This window comes from Gobio gobio (assembly GCF_949357685.1).
Source record: "Gobio gobio genome assembly, chromosome: 22".
Classification (NCBI taxonomy): Eukaryota; Metazoa; Chordata; class Actinopteri; order Cypriniformes; family Gobionidae; genus Gobio; species Gobio gobio.
Window position 1 is genome coordinate 38,515,085 of NC_137118.1, and position 16,590 is coordinate 38,531,674.

The following is a 16,590-nucleotide window of genomic DNA, read 5'->3' on the forward strand; positions in this document are numbered from 1 at the left end:
AATGGGATGTCCTTAAAGTTCATGTGCATTTAAAGGCAGGGCGTCCCAAAACTTTTGGCAATATAGTGTATATATTATATATATATATATATATATATATATATATATATATATATATATATATATATATATATATATATATATATATATATATATATATATAATTATAAAAAAATATTTTTTGGATGAACTATCCCTTTAAGGTAAAAATATGAATATGAGATGCTTTTTAAATGTTTCCCGGCATTGTCACTCACACAGAGATCAAGATATTGTTTTAAAAAAGCTCTTTACATAAATTCCTATTAATATTCTCTCCCTAAACTCCATTACACCGCAAACTTTTAAGTGGAGCCCCATCCAGAAGGGTTCGAGTGTGGCATGAGGAAGATTATTCAATGTTTATTTCCCTTGGACCATAAGCCTCGCCTGGATCTGTGTTTCTGCTCTGTCCATCAGACCGACGGAACGTTTTTGGCCATAGCTCTGCTGATCCTGCTGCTGTTGATCACGATGGCGACGCTCTGGTGGTTTTGGCCCCTCTGTTGCACCGTGGTAAGTCTCGCACTGAAGCCCCTCATCTCAGCTTTCTTATTTAGAAGTTACCCCAACCGGAGCCCGAAAATCCAGTCATTACAGTGCTGAAAAGTGGTTTTCAAGCAGTTTTTCAGCCCATGATGTCTTTTTTGAAGTGCAAATAAATGTGAAATTCTGGGCAATGGAAAAAGTCTTGCTAAGAAGTGAGATGGGATAAAGGAAAGTTTTTTTTTTAAATGACATTTTGCATTAAAATATGATTTCCATTCCATCAAAGATAATTCCTATGACATGAAAGACTGTAAAAACAGTTTCTTCTCATTCGCAACAGATCGTCCATGAGCCGCCGCCACCCATGATGGACGACAGTTCGGTAAGAGACGCTTTCTTTTGGTTTTGCTTTTCTTCCATGTTTCCAGAGTCCTGGACAATGTCAAGATCACATATTGCAGTCAGAAGATATAGAGTCCAGTGGGAAAAATCTGATTTTATGTCCATCTCCAGACCTGCATGTTGGGTAATTTAGCGTATTAAGAGGGATAGTTCATCCAAAAATAAAAAAAATTGTCATCATTTACACACCCTCATGTTGTTTTCATGCTTCTGTTGAAATCAAAAAGGAAATAAGTTAGGAAAATGTCCAGGCTGTTATTTCTGTACATGCAAAATGGACAGTAACTCGAGCTACTAAATGAATAGTTCACCCAAAAATGACGTTTACTCACCCTCAAGTTGTTCCACACCTGTATGAATTTCTTTCTTCTGCTGAACACAAAAGATATTTTGAAGATTGACGGTAACCAAACAACTCTTTCCCCTTCAAACACGTAAATTTCCGTTATTTGTGAGAAAACGCTTCCCTGCCAAACACGGAATTTTCCGTTATTTGTGAGAAAACGCTTCCCTGCCAAACACGGAATTTTCCGTTATTTGTGAGAAAACGCTTCCCTGCCAAACACGGAATGCTTTTGAAACTTTTTTTTATGAAACTTACCCATATTTAAAGTGTTGATAAAAAAGGTATGCATGAAGCTAGAATATGTTCATACTTGCATTCTTTCCGACTATCAATAAACCCCAAACTCAGGACTGATTGACAGTTGTCTGTTAGGCATCGGAAATGCAAGTGCAAAGGGGATTGCGATTCCATTCGAATTTTGTGAGGGTTGTGGCAGGACACGGAGGAAGTGAAATAGCAAATGGGTGATTTTCCATCGCTATTGCAAAATGGTCATAACTTGTAAGATATTGTAAATGCAATTGCAAACGTATTCTGCATGTCCATTTGAAATTTGGCAGACATGTTACATACACGGTAAAGAAAATCCAAACGCGATTGCAAATCACGCATTTGTGTTTCCATTGTCACAACGTAAGCGTGCACAAATTGAAAATGAAATTGCAAATACAATTTGCCATTCATTTTGAAAATTGTCCAGAATATCATTCCATAGTTCCCTATCCCCCATATAGTGCATTTTGTGTCATTCACCATGTAGAAAACAGTAAATGTGTGAACAAGTGACCGATTTTAGCCGCAGCTTCAGCATCTATTTATAATATAGGGGGCGAGACGCGTTAGATTCTAGAGAGCATTTGATTGGACAGAAAATCTGATGAGAAGCTGAAGTGCAGTGAAAATCATTGATCCAAACTGGCAGAAGGGAGAAGGACTGTACGTTTTGAATGCTTATATCTTCTAAATGTTGTCGTTGTTTTGGAGCACACTAGCTTAGATAACAGTAAGGCTAATATATTCATACTAAAAGTCCCATGAATTCATGGGGACTTTAAAGCATTTTTCAGTGAAAATCATACCCTCTGCTGTAACTCTCAAGTAACATTTCAAACAGCTCAAATTAGATTTGAGAGCCAAAACAGATGGGTAGATTTCTAGCAAATAATAATTTAAATTTAATGTCGATTTTCAATGCTATGCCTTGCTGTTTTGGTAGGAGCCACAGTGTGTTCTCATCATGAAACCTTTTTCCTCCAGCAAGATTTCTTCAGAGGGTTTTGCTTGTGAGGAGATGCCAACTGACATTAGTTCCAAACATTTGCTCAGGAAAGTTTTCACAGATGTGGCCACGGGCGCCAAATTGATAATGACAAAAGACAGAAAGTGTCAGAAACTTGTGATTTTAAGGTCTCAAATTTGATCCAATAATCCACCCTGCAATGCTGATGGATTTTGAACTATTTCCACTCTTTTGACTAGGATAAATGTAAACATCTGGAGACGAAATGACAAAGAGCAGATCCACACTAATTTTTGTACTACCTCTTCAAGTTTATGAATTTTTGAGAACAATTTAATTGTCCATAGCACATTTCAACCTGGACACGTTGTAAGTCTTCCTCTTTCCAAGTCTCAGATTTCTCCTTCAAAACAGGAAATTCCACAAGCTTAAAGCAGGTCTTGCAGTATCTGAGGTAACAGTCTGCAGTGGAAGTACAAACTGATCCCTGAATCCTGCCTCAGGGCTCATCACTGCTAAATGATTAGCTTTTGACTTCAGAAAGATCAACTGTGCTGTACTAGGGATGGGCCATGATGGTTGAAAACAATTCAAAAATACAGGTACATATAACTACTGTTCAAAAACTTTGGGTCAGTATACTTTTATTCTAAGATTTACTAAGAATGACTTTTATTCAGCAAGGACACATTCAATTGATGAATAGTGATATTGAAAACATTAACAGTGCTATAAAATATTTATATTTCTAAAAATGCTGTTCTTTTTTAACTTTCTGTCACAAAATCTATCACGGTTTCCACAAAATATTAAGCAGCACAACTGTTCAACATTGATAACAATCAGAAATGATTCTTGTGAAGAAAATCAGCATATTAAAATTATTCGTTTGACACTAAAGTGACATTTTAAAATGTATTCAAATAGAGTGGTCACTTTACAGGCCAACCAGTAGTTAGCATTGCACTGGTTCCCTCATGAAAAACCCAATAGGATTTTTCCATAGGCTTTAAAGTGATCTGTGATCGACAAAAGTTTATGATACTTACATGTTTTGTCCATCAAGATAATTATCATAACACAACTTCTATTAATTTTGAAGACTAAATGCAGTCGCAAGAAGTAAATGGCTTAAGAAAGGCTACAAACGGACTACACCACGGTCCCATGGTTTCAACGTCACCATCACTAAGCATCCGACAACTCTTTCAGTTTTATCTAAAACATTTTCCCAGAACGTTTACGTTAGACTAGTTTATAAGAGCACAATTATGAGCCTAATAAGGCTGTAAAAGCGGACTGAATTTACCTGCTCGGTGTGATGGTGTTTAGCCTCTGTAGTCCCATTTAGCCACTTAGCCTAACCCTTTTAGCCATCCGTCTTTTACAAAACATGTAACAGCTTCAAAAAATAACGAGTGGGCTAATACCGATGTATTTTATGTTGTGGAATAAAACGTGAAAGTGTCTTGAGCTTGTGTTCACCACAGACCTTATTTCAGCCATTTAACTAAAACCCATTCAAAAAACCCATTGACTTCGGGACGAGGGAACCGGAAGTGCTAAAATGCTAACTTGCTTCCGCGTTTTGGCCTATAAAGTGATGTCATACCTGCACCACTCTATTGAAGACAGTATTTTAGGAAAAAAAGACAATATTAAGACGTACTGTCCCCAAACGTAACACATTTTTTAAAAGTAACAAATGTTATGAAAGCCAAATTATTTTCTTCATCCATTGGTCAGTTAGTCAACAGTTCACCCAAAGGAGCAGAATTGAAAAGTTGCATTTAAAAATGTGTTAATTTATTCTTTTTTTCTTAAACTCTGAAGACTGTTTAAGATACGTTGTGGATCACTGAAGTGGTTCACCAGATTGCCAAAAGTTTCTGTTTCTGCAGAGGGTAATACTCAAAATAAAAATAAAAAAGACTTGTGCTAAAAGTTCTTCTAAGAGAGTTCGTCCTCCCAGGCTCATTAAAACGGTTGCAGTTCAGACTGCGAGGGAACATATGGAAATCCAATTCCGTCTGATTTCTTTTAACCGAAATCCAGATAGATGACAGGAAGGTAGCCTATAGGCTGACATCATTTCCTGGCCGTGTTTGGAAAGGATTACTATTACATGGTTTTGAACTCAAAGTGGATTTCAATTCATGAGAATATATAATTACTTTGTTCTTTTTGCGCCCTTAGCACAATTAAATCAAACAAAGGATGCATTCATTTGTAATTGGCTCTTCCAAACACTTGGATCTCTTTCATGCACAATAACTGTGCTAGTTTGACTGGTTAGCATAAGTCAGTTAGCCCCTGCTGGCAGATGCAGTAACTACACCATTATCTATGCAAAAAATATTTTTTTCTATTATCTTTCACTGTTTTTTTTTATTAAGTATTGGTAAATATTTCACTATATTCTTGTAGATGTTGTACCAATGGCAATTTAAAGCTAACAGAAGTTAAGATGAACTAAAATCAACTATTTATTGACTTAGAGCATTGATATGTATTTTCACACTCCAATCAATTCTGTATTTATAAAATCAAGTCCTGCTCAAAGTTTCTCATTGAATATTTAACGCCAATTTTATAATGTCTTTCTCTAAAGGATGAAGAGGATGAAGGCTACCCAAAGAAGAACTGGCCAACAGTGGACGCTTCGTACTACGGTGGGAGAGGAGTTGGTGGCATCAAAAGGATGGAGGTAAGTCAAGGGTGTTTGGAAAGAAAAGAACAGCTTGCATTCGCTCCGGTCCAGTGCAGTGATACGAATGTGTGTATGTGTGTGTGTGTGTGTGTGTGTGTGTGTGTGTGTGTGTGTGTGTGTGTGTGTGTGTGTGTCCGTCACAACTACAGGTGCGCTGGGGAGATAAGGGATCCACTGAAGAAGGAGCCAAACTGGAGATGGCCAAGAATGCGCGGGTGAAGATGCCTGAGCAAGAGTTTGAGTTTTCGACAACACGGACCCTAAACAATGGCACGCGAAAACCCATCTCCCCTCAGAAGTGGTACTCGCCAATCAAGGTAGATCTGTTTAAGAAGAGTAACCACAGGTTTAGTTCATCACATTAACTAAGCAGTTAGTTAATGCAATGATGTTTTTATATTTAAATGTCTTACTTTTTGTGGCCAAAATCCATTTTATTATGCCTCAGCAGATGCTGGTTTGGGTGTAAATCAGGCGCTTCATCTGACATCGAATCTCTTAGCATTTGATTCAATTCAGGGGCTTATAAAGTTGTTAGAAATTCTGTGGCGGAAACAAGCTTGCAATTCTGACTTAATATCACACAATTCTGACTATATAACTCACAATTCTGAGGAAAAAAAGACAGGATTGTGTTACGCTCTCCGTTTCAACATTAGTCTAGGGGATTGAGGGAAAACGTAACAAGACGAAAGGGGAGACCACATGGAGCTTCTCATTCCCAGTCCCAGCACTAAAGAACACCATCAACCACTGAAAACTACTGCAAGTTTGATTTATTGTATGAGGAAATCAAAAGAGGAACACAAAATGGCTTCCGGAGGGGGCATAGCCAAAATAATAAACAAAACAGTGTCTAACGCAATCTAACTTACCTAACCACCGAAAGAAAACAAAAAGAAACAAAAAGACAATAGCACCACCTTAACTCCCTAGCTTATCCCAAAAAACAGGAGAAAAAGAATTAACAAAGAAAATGGCACCCTCCTTCCTACGCACTCCAACTAAAATACGAAATTGAACACAAAAAACAAACAAGATTGTGACTTGAGTTAACAACATTGAGGGTTGGAATTAACACTTTAGACAAGAGCACAAGAACTACTCACTGGACTTCATCAGAGATTTCATTATTTGCAGTATTTACACTAACTATCATAACCTCCGGAGCAGGTTAGGCCTATGTCCAGAGAGTGAGTTGCTATTGCTACTTACATACTCTGAAAGTTACCTCTTAAACATACCCGGGTGTGTTGCATAAACTTCTTCTGGAATACCCCCAGTACAAAACTGTCATAGGACATTTGTCTGGCTATCACCAGACCAAGCTCAATTTAAGATTGAACATTGGTCTGGGGAGTCTGCTATGCATTTTCTACTGCACAAGAGGTGTGATAAACGAGCAAAATTCAAAGGACTCTGTATGCAATTGGATAGTCCTTCAACCAATCAGACCACAAGAGACGTGATCAACGGGCAACCCCATCGCTTCTCTTGGTGCGTTCAAGTCCTCCTGGGATGTTCGTATTTACGAGGTGGGAAGTTGTGTTTACGACATCATGTGCGTTCAAGTCTCTTTGGTTGGAGCAAGACGGCGGTGTACCTTCTTTTAATGAGTTTCACGAAAATACAGCAAGGCTTGTTAACATTGCTTATGGAAAATGATGAAAAAGAATGGGCGTCAGCTGAGTTTTAATCTTTTACGTTTTTAATTCATCTATAAAGCCATTGTAATGTGTATCGTTATATATTAGGCTAATTACAGTGCTAGCTTACTTTGCTGTAAATGACAAAGCCTGACAGTGTCACTGCTAAATACCTGTTATATTCAACTGACGTTGCATCCATTGATTCCGGCATGTTGACACGCCCCCAAGTCGTACAGATCGGGGCTTAAAGAAAATCCGAACTTTCCACTGGTATTTACGACTTCGTGGTGGCATTCATGTGCGTTCAACTCGTAAATACGATCTTTACGACATGACTTGAACGCACCATCTGTCCGTCATCGTGTTAAATCGTGTTAATAGTGTGCCAGGTGGATAAGCCAGTCTGTGATTGGTTCCCGCAAAAGTGTAACAGAAGCAGTAGAAATGAACGTACAGGTTTCCAGGCTAAGCTGCAAGGCGAAATCAAATCGCCGGCAGATCAAGCTGGGTTTACCCAGTCTAATAGGACATAACAATTGCGAGATAAAAAGTCGCAACTATCTTTTAAAATGTTTTATTTTGTGGCAGAAACAAGCTTCCATAATTATTAAATATTTGATTTGAGTTTAGTGATATGTTTTTTTATAACAGTCAAACAAGCCTTCTAACATATGTTATAGATATTTTAAAAGATATATAGTTTTTTATGTGTTCATTGACACGTTATATTGTTGTATTGTTCCAAATCAATGTATTGTGACACATTAGAGGGTTCGTTTTTTACTTTTTACTTAACCGACTTAAATTAATTCACAAAAAATTACAGTATATATTACGTATATACTTACGTAGTATATATTATATTTTTCTTTCTTTTGATATCAAATTTTAATTCTTGATTCACCAAGTTTTGCTTGTGAGCAGCATTGCATTACTGGTCAACCAGTGACCAGAACCAAACCGGCTCTAACCAGCTTGGACCAAATTCATATTTGTTTAAACCAACTGGCCAGGAATGGCATTATACGTAAAAGGTATTGAATACCTTTTACGAAGCCAGAAAATGTTCAAATCCCAATGTGTCCTCACAAAAACACATTACACAACAGCTATGGATGACCCAGTACAGCGTCATGCTTACGTTATCTGGTGGACAACAAATGATGTGGCCAGCGTATGGAAGGCTGGAAGGAGCTCAAAAGAAGCGGGATGCTATTGTGGTGGCCTCGGCTAGTCCGGGAAGCGGTTAATGCATTGTTTCATAATGTCTCTGTCAGATGGAAGGGGAGGGTTAATTTAAACCAGACGCTGAACTGAGCTGACCCCAGGGAGATGAGCTTTGCAGAGCTGGTCCATTTCCCAACAAAACAACCTCCTTTTCTCTTTCTCTTCCACCTTCTTTCCTCAGGATTATGTCGGGTGACAGTCCATTATGATAGGCAGAAATTAAACACACATACAGGTTAAGAAAAATAAAGATAAACTTCGACTTTATATTAGGTGGCTTTAACTACTTTGTACTAACATTTTAATTAATAATTTGATACAATGCACCTATTGTGTACATACTTACCCCTACCACATCATCTGTCCCTAACTTTACCCGTATCCCAACTTAATATCAGCAAAGGTGTTTTGCAATATGAACACAATGAGTACATTGTACTTATTTTTTTTATGTAAGTACATAGTAGTTAAGGCCACCTAATATAAAGTGTGGCCAAAACATCTTTGTGTGTTTGACAGATTCTGCAACAACAACAAAAAAATCACAAGAAATGAAGTGAGATGTTATCCAGGGCAGTGTGTGGCAAATGTTACTGATAACCGTTTTCTTAGAGATAATGATTTACCTCAGGGAGTTATAGGTGGTTCCAACAGCCAATCCTCTATTGAGCTATATTGAAATATTTGGATGTTTTGTCATATTACAGACATCTAATGATTTGTTTCCACAAATAATCAGTTATCAATACATAAATTGTTTTCCTTTTTAAAATGTTCACATAAATCATGATTAAAATGATTGTTAAATGTTACAATAAATAATATATTAAAAACAAAATTATGCATAGAATTAAAATTATTTTTAATTATCCACTTGTTAAAAGGGACCTATTATGCCCCTTTTTTCTAGATGTAATATTAGTGTCAGGTGTCCCAGGAATGTGACTGAAGTTTCAGCTCAAAATACCCCACAGATCATTTATTATACCATTTAAAAACAAACAAACACACACACTGTTTTTGTGCATGTATCTTTAAATGCAAATGAGCTGCTGCTCCCCGCCCTTTTTGCTGAAGAGGGCGGAGCCAGTACAGCTCATGCCTTGGATACTAAACTAAACATCTGTGGTTTTGATTACAATCGCTATCACAATCATGTTCATGTGACATTGCAGTTCCTCAACATCATGAAAGTTTATTATCTGCATGTGTTTTATATCAGTCAAAACTTCTATGGTTTTCTAAAGGCACACAGAAAGCTGGCTTTCAGACAGCACGTCACATCAGTATCAAACTAAGTTCTCTTTCACTTGTTATTGTGCTTAAACTGTCAAAAAGTTCACATAAACTCAGTCGGTTGTGTCTGTGTGAATGTAAACAGCAAATAAAGAAATTGCATGTGTATATGAAGTGAAATCAGCGTAATATATAGTACCTACTGCTAAACATGCTGTTAATATGAATTAAAAAAAACAGAAAATCACTCTTGATTAAATTACTTTAGTAGCCATGTATTTCTTATAGGAATGCTGCTGTTAAATGCTCTGGCGAGGAGATAAACATGGCGGACTGTGTACAGCTCACTCAGGGCAGGGTCTATGCTAATAGCGTAAAGTCTGTCAGTAATCATGGGCGGGGCCTAAGAATATGTGAAGTCACAAAAGCAAACGGCTTGTTCTGAGATACTATGAGTGGGTGGATTTTTTTTACCATTATTGTTGTGTACACACACTGCCGACACACAATTATGTTCACACAACGTGTAAAAGTGAATTTTGCATAATAGGTGTCCTTTAAACAAGTTTTAAAAAATGCAACTGGCTCATATGTGGGAACAACCAATGAACTTAAGACATGCAAAGGCAAATTTTATTATTTTTGAATACATTAATAATTTATTTATTTTTATTTATGTGGCACTCCTAGTCCTCAATATCTGAGACTAGTAGCAGCTGCTGTTTGAAAATTGCTTCATCTCTGTCTGCTTCATCCTAAGCAGTGAATTTTCCTACCAAATAATGAGAAACTTAAATGTCATTGAGTTGGAAATACAAAGTGAAGAGTCAGTCAATTAGATGTTCCCATTTTAGGAACACGCATTTCTTTCTTATTGCTGTTCCACTTATTATATTTATTTGATTCAGACAGGAAATTATCAAATTAGAAACTGTTCAATTAACAACCTGCATAAAATTAATGGAAATGAAGTACCTTGGTCCTCAGTCTCTTTGAATAGCTCTGGGTAGTCAATTATAGATTACCCTGACAATGATTTTTGTATTGAATTTCACACCAGCAAGCTCTGAAATGTTGATCTCCTTGAACCACTGTTGTGTTTGAATCTTTCAGGGGAAACTGGATGCCCTGTGGGTGTGGCTTAGGAGAGGATATGACCGTGTATCTGTGATGAGACCTCAACCTGGAGAGAAGGTAATAAATAGTGTAGCATAACACAAATGTATATATACTCTGATCAGGCATAAGATTATGACAACCTTCCTAATAGTGTTGGTCCCCCTTTTGCTGCCAAAACAGCACTAACCCATCGAGGCATGGACTCCACTAGACCACAGAAGGTGTGCTGTGGTATCTGGCACCAAGATGTTAGCATCAGATCCTTTAAGTCCTGTAAGTTGCGAGGTGGGGCCTCCATGGATCGGAATTGTTTGTTCAGCACATACCACAGATGCTCGATTGGATTGAGATCTGGGGAATTTGGAGGCCAACTCAAAACCTCAAACTCATTGTTGTGCTCCTCAAACCACCACCTGCTTTGTGGCAGGGCGCATTATCCTGCTGAAAGAGGCCACAGCCACCAGGGAATACCATTTCCATGAAAGGGTGTACATGGTCTGCAACAGTGCTTAGGTAGGTGGTACATGTCAAAGTAACATCCACATGGATGGCAGGACCCAAGGTTTCCCAGCAGAACATTGCCCAAAGCATCACACTGCCTCTGCTGTCTTGCCTTCTTCCCATAGTTCATCCTGGTGCCATGTGTTCCCCAGGTAAGCGATGCACATGCACCCGGCCATCCACGTGATGTAAAAGAAAATGTGATTCATCAGACCAGGCCACTTTCTTCCATTGCTCCGTGGTCCAGTTCTGATGCTTACGTGCCCACTGTTGGCGCTTTCAGTGGTGGACAGGGGTCAGCATGGGCACCCTGACTGGTCTGCGGCTGTGCAGCCCCATACGCAACAAACTGCGATGCACTGTGTATTCTGACACCTTTCTATCAGAACCAGTATTAACTTCCTGAGCAATTTGAGCTACAGTAGCTGCTCTGTTTGATCGGACCACGCGGTCCAGCCTTCGCTCCCCACGTGCATCAGTGTGCCTTCGCCGCCCATGACCCTGTCACTGGTTCACCACTCTTCCTTCCTTGGACCACTTTTGATAGATACTGACCACTGCAGACCAGGAACACCCCACAAGAGCTGCAGTTTTGGAGATACTCTGACCCTGTCGTCTAGCCATCACAATATGGTCCTTGTCAAACTCGCTCAAATCTTTATACTTGCCCATTTTTCCTACTTCTAACACATCAACTTTGAGGACAAACTGTTCACTTGCTGCCTAATCTATCCCACCCACTAACAGGTGCCGTGATGAAGAGATAATCATAATGTTATGCCTGATCGGTGTATACACACACACACACACACACACACACACACACACACACACACACACACACACACACACACACACACATATTATAATCTGTGCTTATTGCTTATCTCTATGACATTTTTTAAGTTAGAAAAACACTACATCAAAAGGCAGAATCTGTTTCCACATAAGGAGGTAATAGTAGTTAAGGCTCAAAAAAGCAGACCTCTGGGTTCTTTCAGAATCCGTTCTTGTTAAAAACGTTGCAGGCAGATTGTGAGGATCACGTGAAAACCATTGTGAGGTATATTGAGGATGAAAGGAGGCCAGCTGTGAGCAATAAGTTCAGTCAGAAACAGAGGCAGAGTGAAGGTACTCAGGACTCTGGCATTGGCTCAGACCAATAGGACCCAGTCAGCTAAAATTGCTCCTGCCAAAAGGAATGCACCATAGTCTGCTTAGAGCATTAACCACCCTCCCCTTTCCCTCAGAGGAATGCACAGAGGGGAGTGTTGGGGTGTCTGATCTGCTGTGGTAAATAGAATAGAACGCTGAACAAAAATCAGATGGCCTTTAAAATTAAAGCAATTGGACTGCTTTGCATCTTCACAGGGAAACAAGAATGTCTGTTGGCATTTTAAAGCAATATTAAATTGCAGTGAACTACATGACACAAAACTGTACTAAATTCACAGCACGAATTCCATCTTTATAATTCAGAGCCATACTGTGGGAACATTTTTTTTCAAACAAGTAGAAACTCCTAAAGGGTAATAATAAATAAGAGTTTGATGTACTAAAAACTTGCTTTGAATAGTAATAGTGCAACAGCTTCTTTTGAGTTCTCAAAACTGACACATTTTAATTCATCTCAATTATTTTGAGTTTTATGAATTTGTTTCTTTTAAAGGAACACGCTGACTTTTTGGGACTTTAACAGAGTTAGATAAGTCCATATATACCATTCTCATCGCCGTGCGTGCCATAACTCTGTCTGACACACCTTCTGCTAGCCTAGCTTAGCACAAAGACTGGAGGTAAACAGCTCCAGCTAGCCTACTGCTCAATAAGTGACAAATGAATGCCAACATTTTCCTGTTTACATGTTGTGATGTGTATAGTTGCATCATGTACTAAGACAGACGGAAAATGAAAAGTTGCGATTTTCTAGACCGATATGGCTAGGAACTATACTCTCATTCCTGCATAATGATGGATGCCATGTCGGTGCAGCAGCGCAATGATATTACACAGCGCCTGAAAATAGGCTAACTTCCAGCATCATAACCAACATGACAACCTGCTTGCACAGAGAGCGTGCGGGGGACTATTTTCAGGCACTGCGTAATATCGTTGCGCTGCTGCACCCATGGTACAGCTGCAAAGTTCGATGATTACTACGCAGGAATGAGAGTATAGTTCCTAACCATATCGGTCTAGAAAATCGCAACTTTTCATTTTTTCTTAGTACATGATGTAACTATACACATCGCAACATGTAAATAGGAAAATGTTGGCGTTATTTTGTCACTTAGTGAGCAGTAGGCTAGCTGGAGCTGTTTACCTCCAGTCTTTGTGCTAAGCTAGGCTAGCAGTGTGTGCGTCAGGCAGAGTTATGGCACACACAGAGATGAGAATGTATGTATGGACTTATCTTACTCTGGAGGATACGGTGAATAAGCTAAAGTCCCAAAAAGTCAGCGTGTTCCTTTAATTTAGAACTTCAATTTAACCGAAATTGAGCTGGGATTTTTATTTCCCAGGATGCTTTGCCACGTCACTCAAAAGGGACAGTAAATGCCAAAATTAAGTGTTATACTATCTTTTTTTGTGCAAGATTAACATTAAGTGGGAGATTTAGTAGTGTATAGTGTTGTGTTATGCTAGTTTAGAAGAGTTTCTGTTATGTTGGGTTTTATGGTGACAAGTGGAGCATGAGATGTTTGAGAACAGATTTATGTTAAATGCATTATATTGCTGTCCTCATTCAAAAAGTGCTATGCTAATGCTACCAAAGCATTGTGTCACCAATTAGCAATGTGGAATTTGCTAGTTAAAGCTAGTCAAGTTTCCACTACTAAAAATTGAGATCACACGATATTTTTAAGTTGTATGAATTAACTTACTCAAATATTTCAAGTTCAGAGCAATTAAAATGTATGACTGCAAAATAAAAATCTGCAAGTTCTGCTTACTTTACATTTCTTAACTTATCAAATTTGAGCAACTGATTGCCTCAATTTTTTTTTAGTTTTGCCAACTTATTCAGGTTTACAGTGTATCGTTAAACGTGTGGTTAGTAAGGCTCTTATTATCACCAAGGCTGCATTTATTTGATCAAAACAGTAAAAACAGTAAAAAAGTAAAAAAAAAAAAACAGTAAAATTGTTTAATATCATTACAATTTAAAATAACTGTTTTCTATTTTTAAAATGTAATTTACTCCTGTGATGGCAAAGCTGAATTTTCAGCATCATTACTCCAGTCTGGAAAACGTCATACATTTTTTTTTTTTTTTTTGTCAAAATTCTTTGATGAATATAAAGTTAAAACAAACAGCATTCATTTGAAATAGGAATATTCTGTAAAATGATAAATGCTTTACTGTAACTTTTGCTCAATTTAATGTATCCTTGGGGAATCCAAAAAAATCCTACTAACTCCAAACAATGTCTTTTTGTGTTTTCAGAAACTTAGCACACTCAAGTGTAAAATCATATAAAAGCTTTTATAAATGGACTTTTGCATTTTTTACTCTCTAGGGTCGCTGTATGAAATTCACCCATGTGAAATCCTGCCCACCTCCTCGATACCCCCTTTACAACAACCCCTCGAGCCACATCTACAGCCTCCCCCATAGCAGATGCCCTCCAGTCCCACAGGGCACCCTGCCGCCTACCCCACGCTGCTCCGCCCACTCTCCAACCTCCACCCTGCCCCCTTTGCCATCAACTCCGCCCCCAACATCCATAACCCCTCCACCTTACACGCCACCTCCAACCAGAGCTCTTCCTCCTACCTGTCTGAGCATCAATGTGACTCTGCCTCCTTCTCCTCCCACACCGCCACCACCAACAAGCTTCTTACCGCCCTCATCACCCAGCACCCTGCCTCCGCCCCCTCAGGCAGCTCCGCCCGGACGAGCCCCGCCCCCTTCTCGTCCACCTCCACGCCCAGGCCCTGAGGAACCACAGTTCTACCAGGACTGAGTAGATCTAAGAGATTTGCACAAGAAAAACTGCTGGTTATGCTGGTGCAAAAATTAAGCCCTACATTTTCCAGGCATTAGAAAGGAGCAGCATGATTAATACAACTGGCAAGGGCTGCAAATGGCAGTGACTGTATTGCACACTTCATTCTGATTGGTTGACAAACATTCAAAGGTGTTCATTTTCTAAAACTGCACAACTATGAATTCTAGGTTTGTTGACTTTCAGTATCACCATGCCATGTTCTTTATGAATTTTTTTCTTCTTTTTTTTTCTTCGAATTAACAGAACGACAAAGAGAGTTAGAGCAAAATATAAACATTTGAATAAAAAAAAAAATGAATGCATAGTTATTTGAACAACTGAGCAATACAGTGAGGAAAATAAGTATTTTAACACCCTGCTATTTTGCAAGTTCTCCCACTTAGAAATCATGGAGGGGTCATCGTAGGTGTATGTCCACTGTGACAACATTAAACAAAAAAAAAATAATTCCAGAAATCACAATGTATAATTTTTTAACTATTTATTTGTATGATACAGCTGCAAATAAGTATTTGAACACCTGAGAAAATCAATGTTAATATTTGGTACAGTAGTCTTTGTTTGCAATTACAGAGGTCAAACGTTTCCTGTAGTTTTTCACCAGGTTTGCACACACTGCAGGAGGGATTTTGGCCCACTCCTCCACACAGATCTTCTCTAGATCAGTCAGGTTTCTGGCCTGCCGCTGAGAAACACGGAGTTTGAGCTCCCTCCAAAGATTCTCTATTGGGTTTAGGTCTGGAGACTGGCTAGGCCACGCCAGAACCTTGATATGCTTCTTACAGAGCCACTCCTTGGTTATCCTGGCTGTGTGCTTCGGGTCATTGTCATGTTGGAAGACCCAGCCTCGACCCATCTTCAATGCTCTAACTGAGGGAAGGAGGATGTTCCCCAAAATCTCACAATACATGGCCCTGGTCATCCTCTCCTTAATACAGTGCAGTCGCCCCTGTCCCATGTGCAGAAAAACACCCCCAAAGCATGATGCTACCACCCCCATGCTTCACAGTAGGGATGGTGTTCTTGGGATGGTACTCATCATTCTTCTTCCTTCAAACACGTTTAGTGGAATTATGACCAAAAAGTTCTATTTTGGTCTCATCTGACCACATGACTTTCTCCCAAGACTCCTCTGGATCATCCAAATGGTCAGTGGCAAACTTAGCCTGGACATGTGCTGGTTTAAGCAGGGGAACCTTCCATGCCATGCATGATTTCAAACCATGACGTATTAGTGTATTACCAACAGTAACCTTGGAAACGGTGGTCCCAGCTCTTTTCAGGTCATTGACCATGATTTCTCACCTTTCTTAGGATCATTGAGACCCCACGAGGTGAGATCTTGCATGGAGCCCCAGTCCGAGGGAGATTGACAGTCATGTTTAGCTTCTTCCATTTTCTAATGATTTCTCCAACAGTGGACCTTTTTTCACCAAGCTGCTTGGCAATTTCCCCGTAGCCCTTTCCAGCCTTGTGGAGGTGTACAATTTTGTCTCTAGTGTCTTTGGACAGCTCTTTGGTCTTGGCCATGTTAGTAGTTGGATTCTTACTGATTGTATGGGGTGGACAGGTGTCTTTATGCAGCTAACGACCTCAAACAGGTGCATCTAATTTAGGAT

The 16,590-nt window shown here is 39.1% G+C and overlaps 1 protein-coding gene across 2 annotated transcripts in view; it reads left to right on the forward strand.

The window, feature by feature from the left end:
• The window catches only part of antxr1b (ANTXR cell adhesion molecule 1b), a 47,166-nt gene extending 31,915 nt beyond the window's left edge, over positions 1–15,251 (forward strand). For both annotated transcript variants that reach the window (XM_079804288.1, XM_079804289.1), the window contains exons 13-18: positions 460–555; positions 869–910; positions 5,128–5,223; positions 5,376–5,543; positions 10,452–10,532; positions 14,480–15,251. In XM_079804288.1, coding sequence (XP_079660414.1) covers positions 460–555; positions 869–910; positions 5,128–5,223; positions 5,376–5,543; positions 10,452–10,532; positions 14,480–14,926 — 930 coding nt within the window. In that variant the 3' untranslated portion in view covers positions 14,927–15,251. The remainder of the gene's footprint in view (positions 1–459; positions 556–868; positions 911–5,127; positions 5,224–5,375; positions 5,544–10,451; positions 10,533–14,479) is intronic.
• The last annotated feature ends 1,339 nt before the right edge of the window (positions 15,252–16,590 follow it).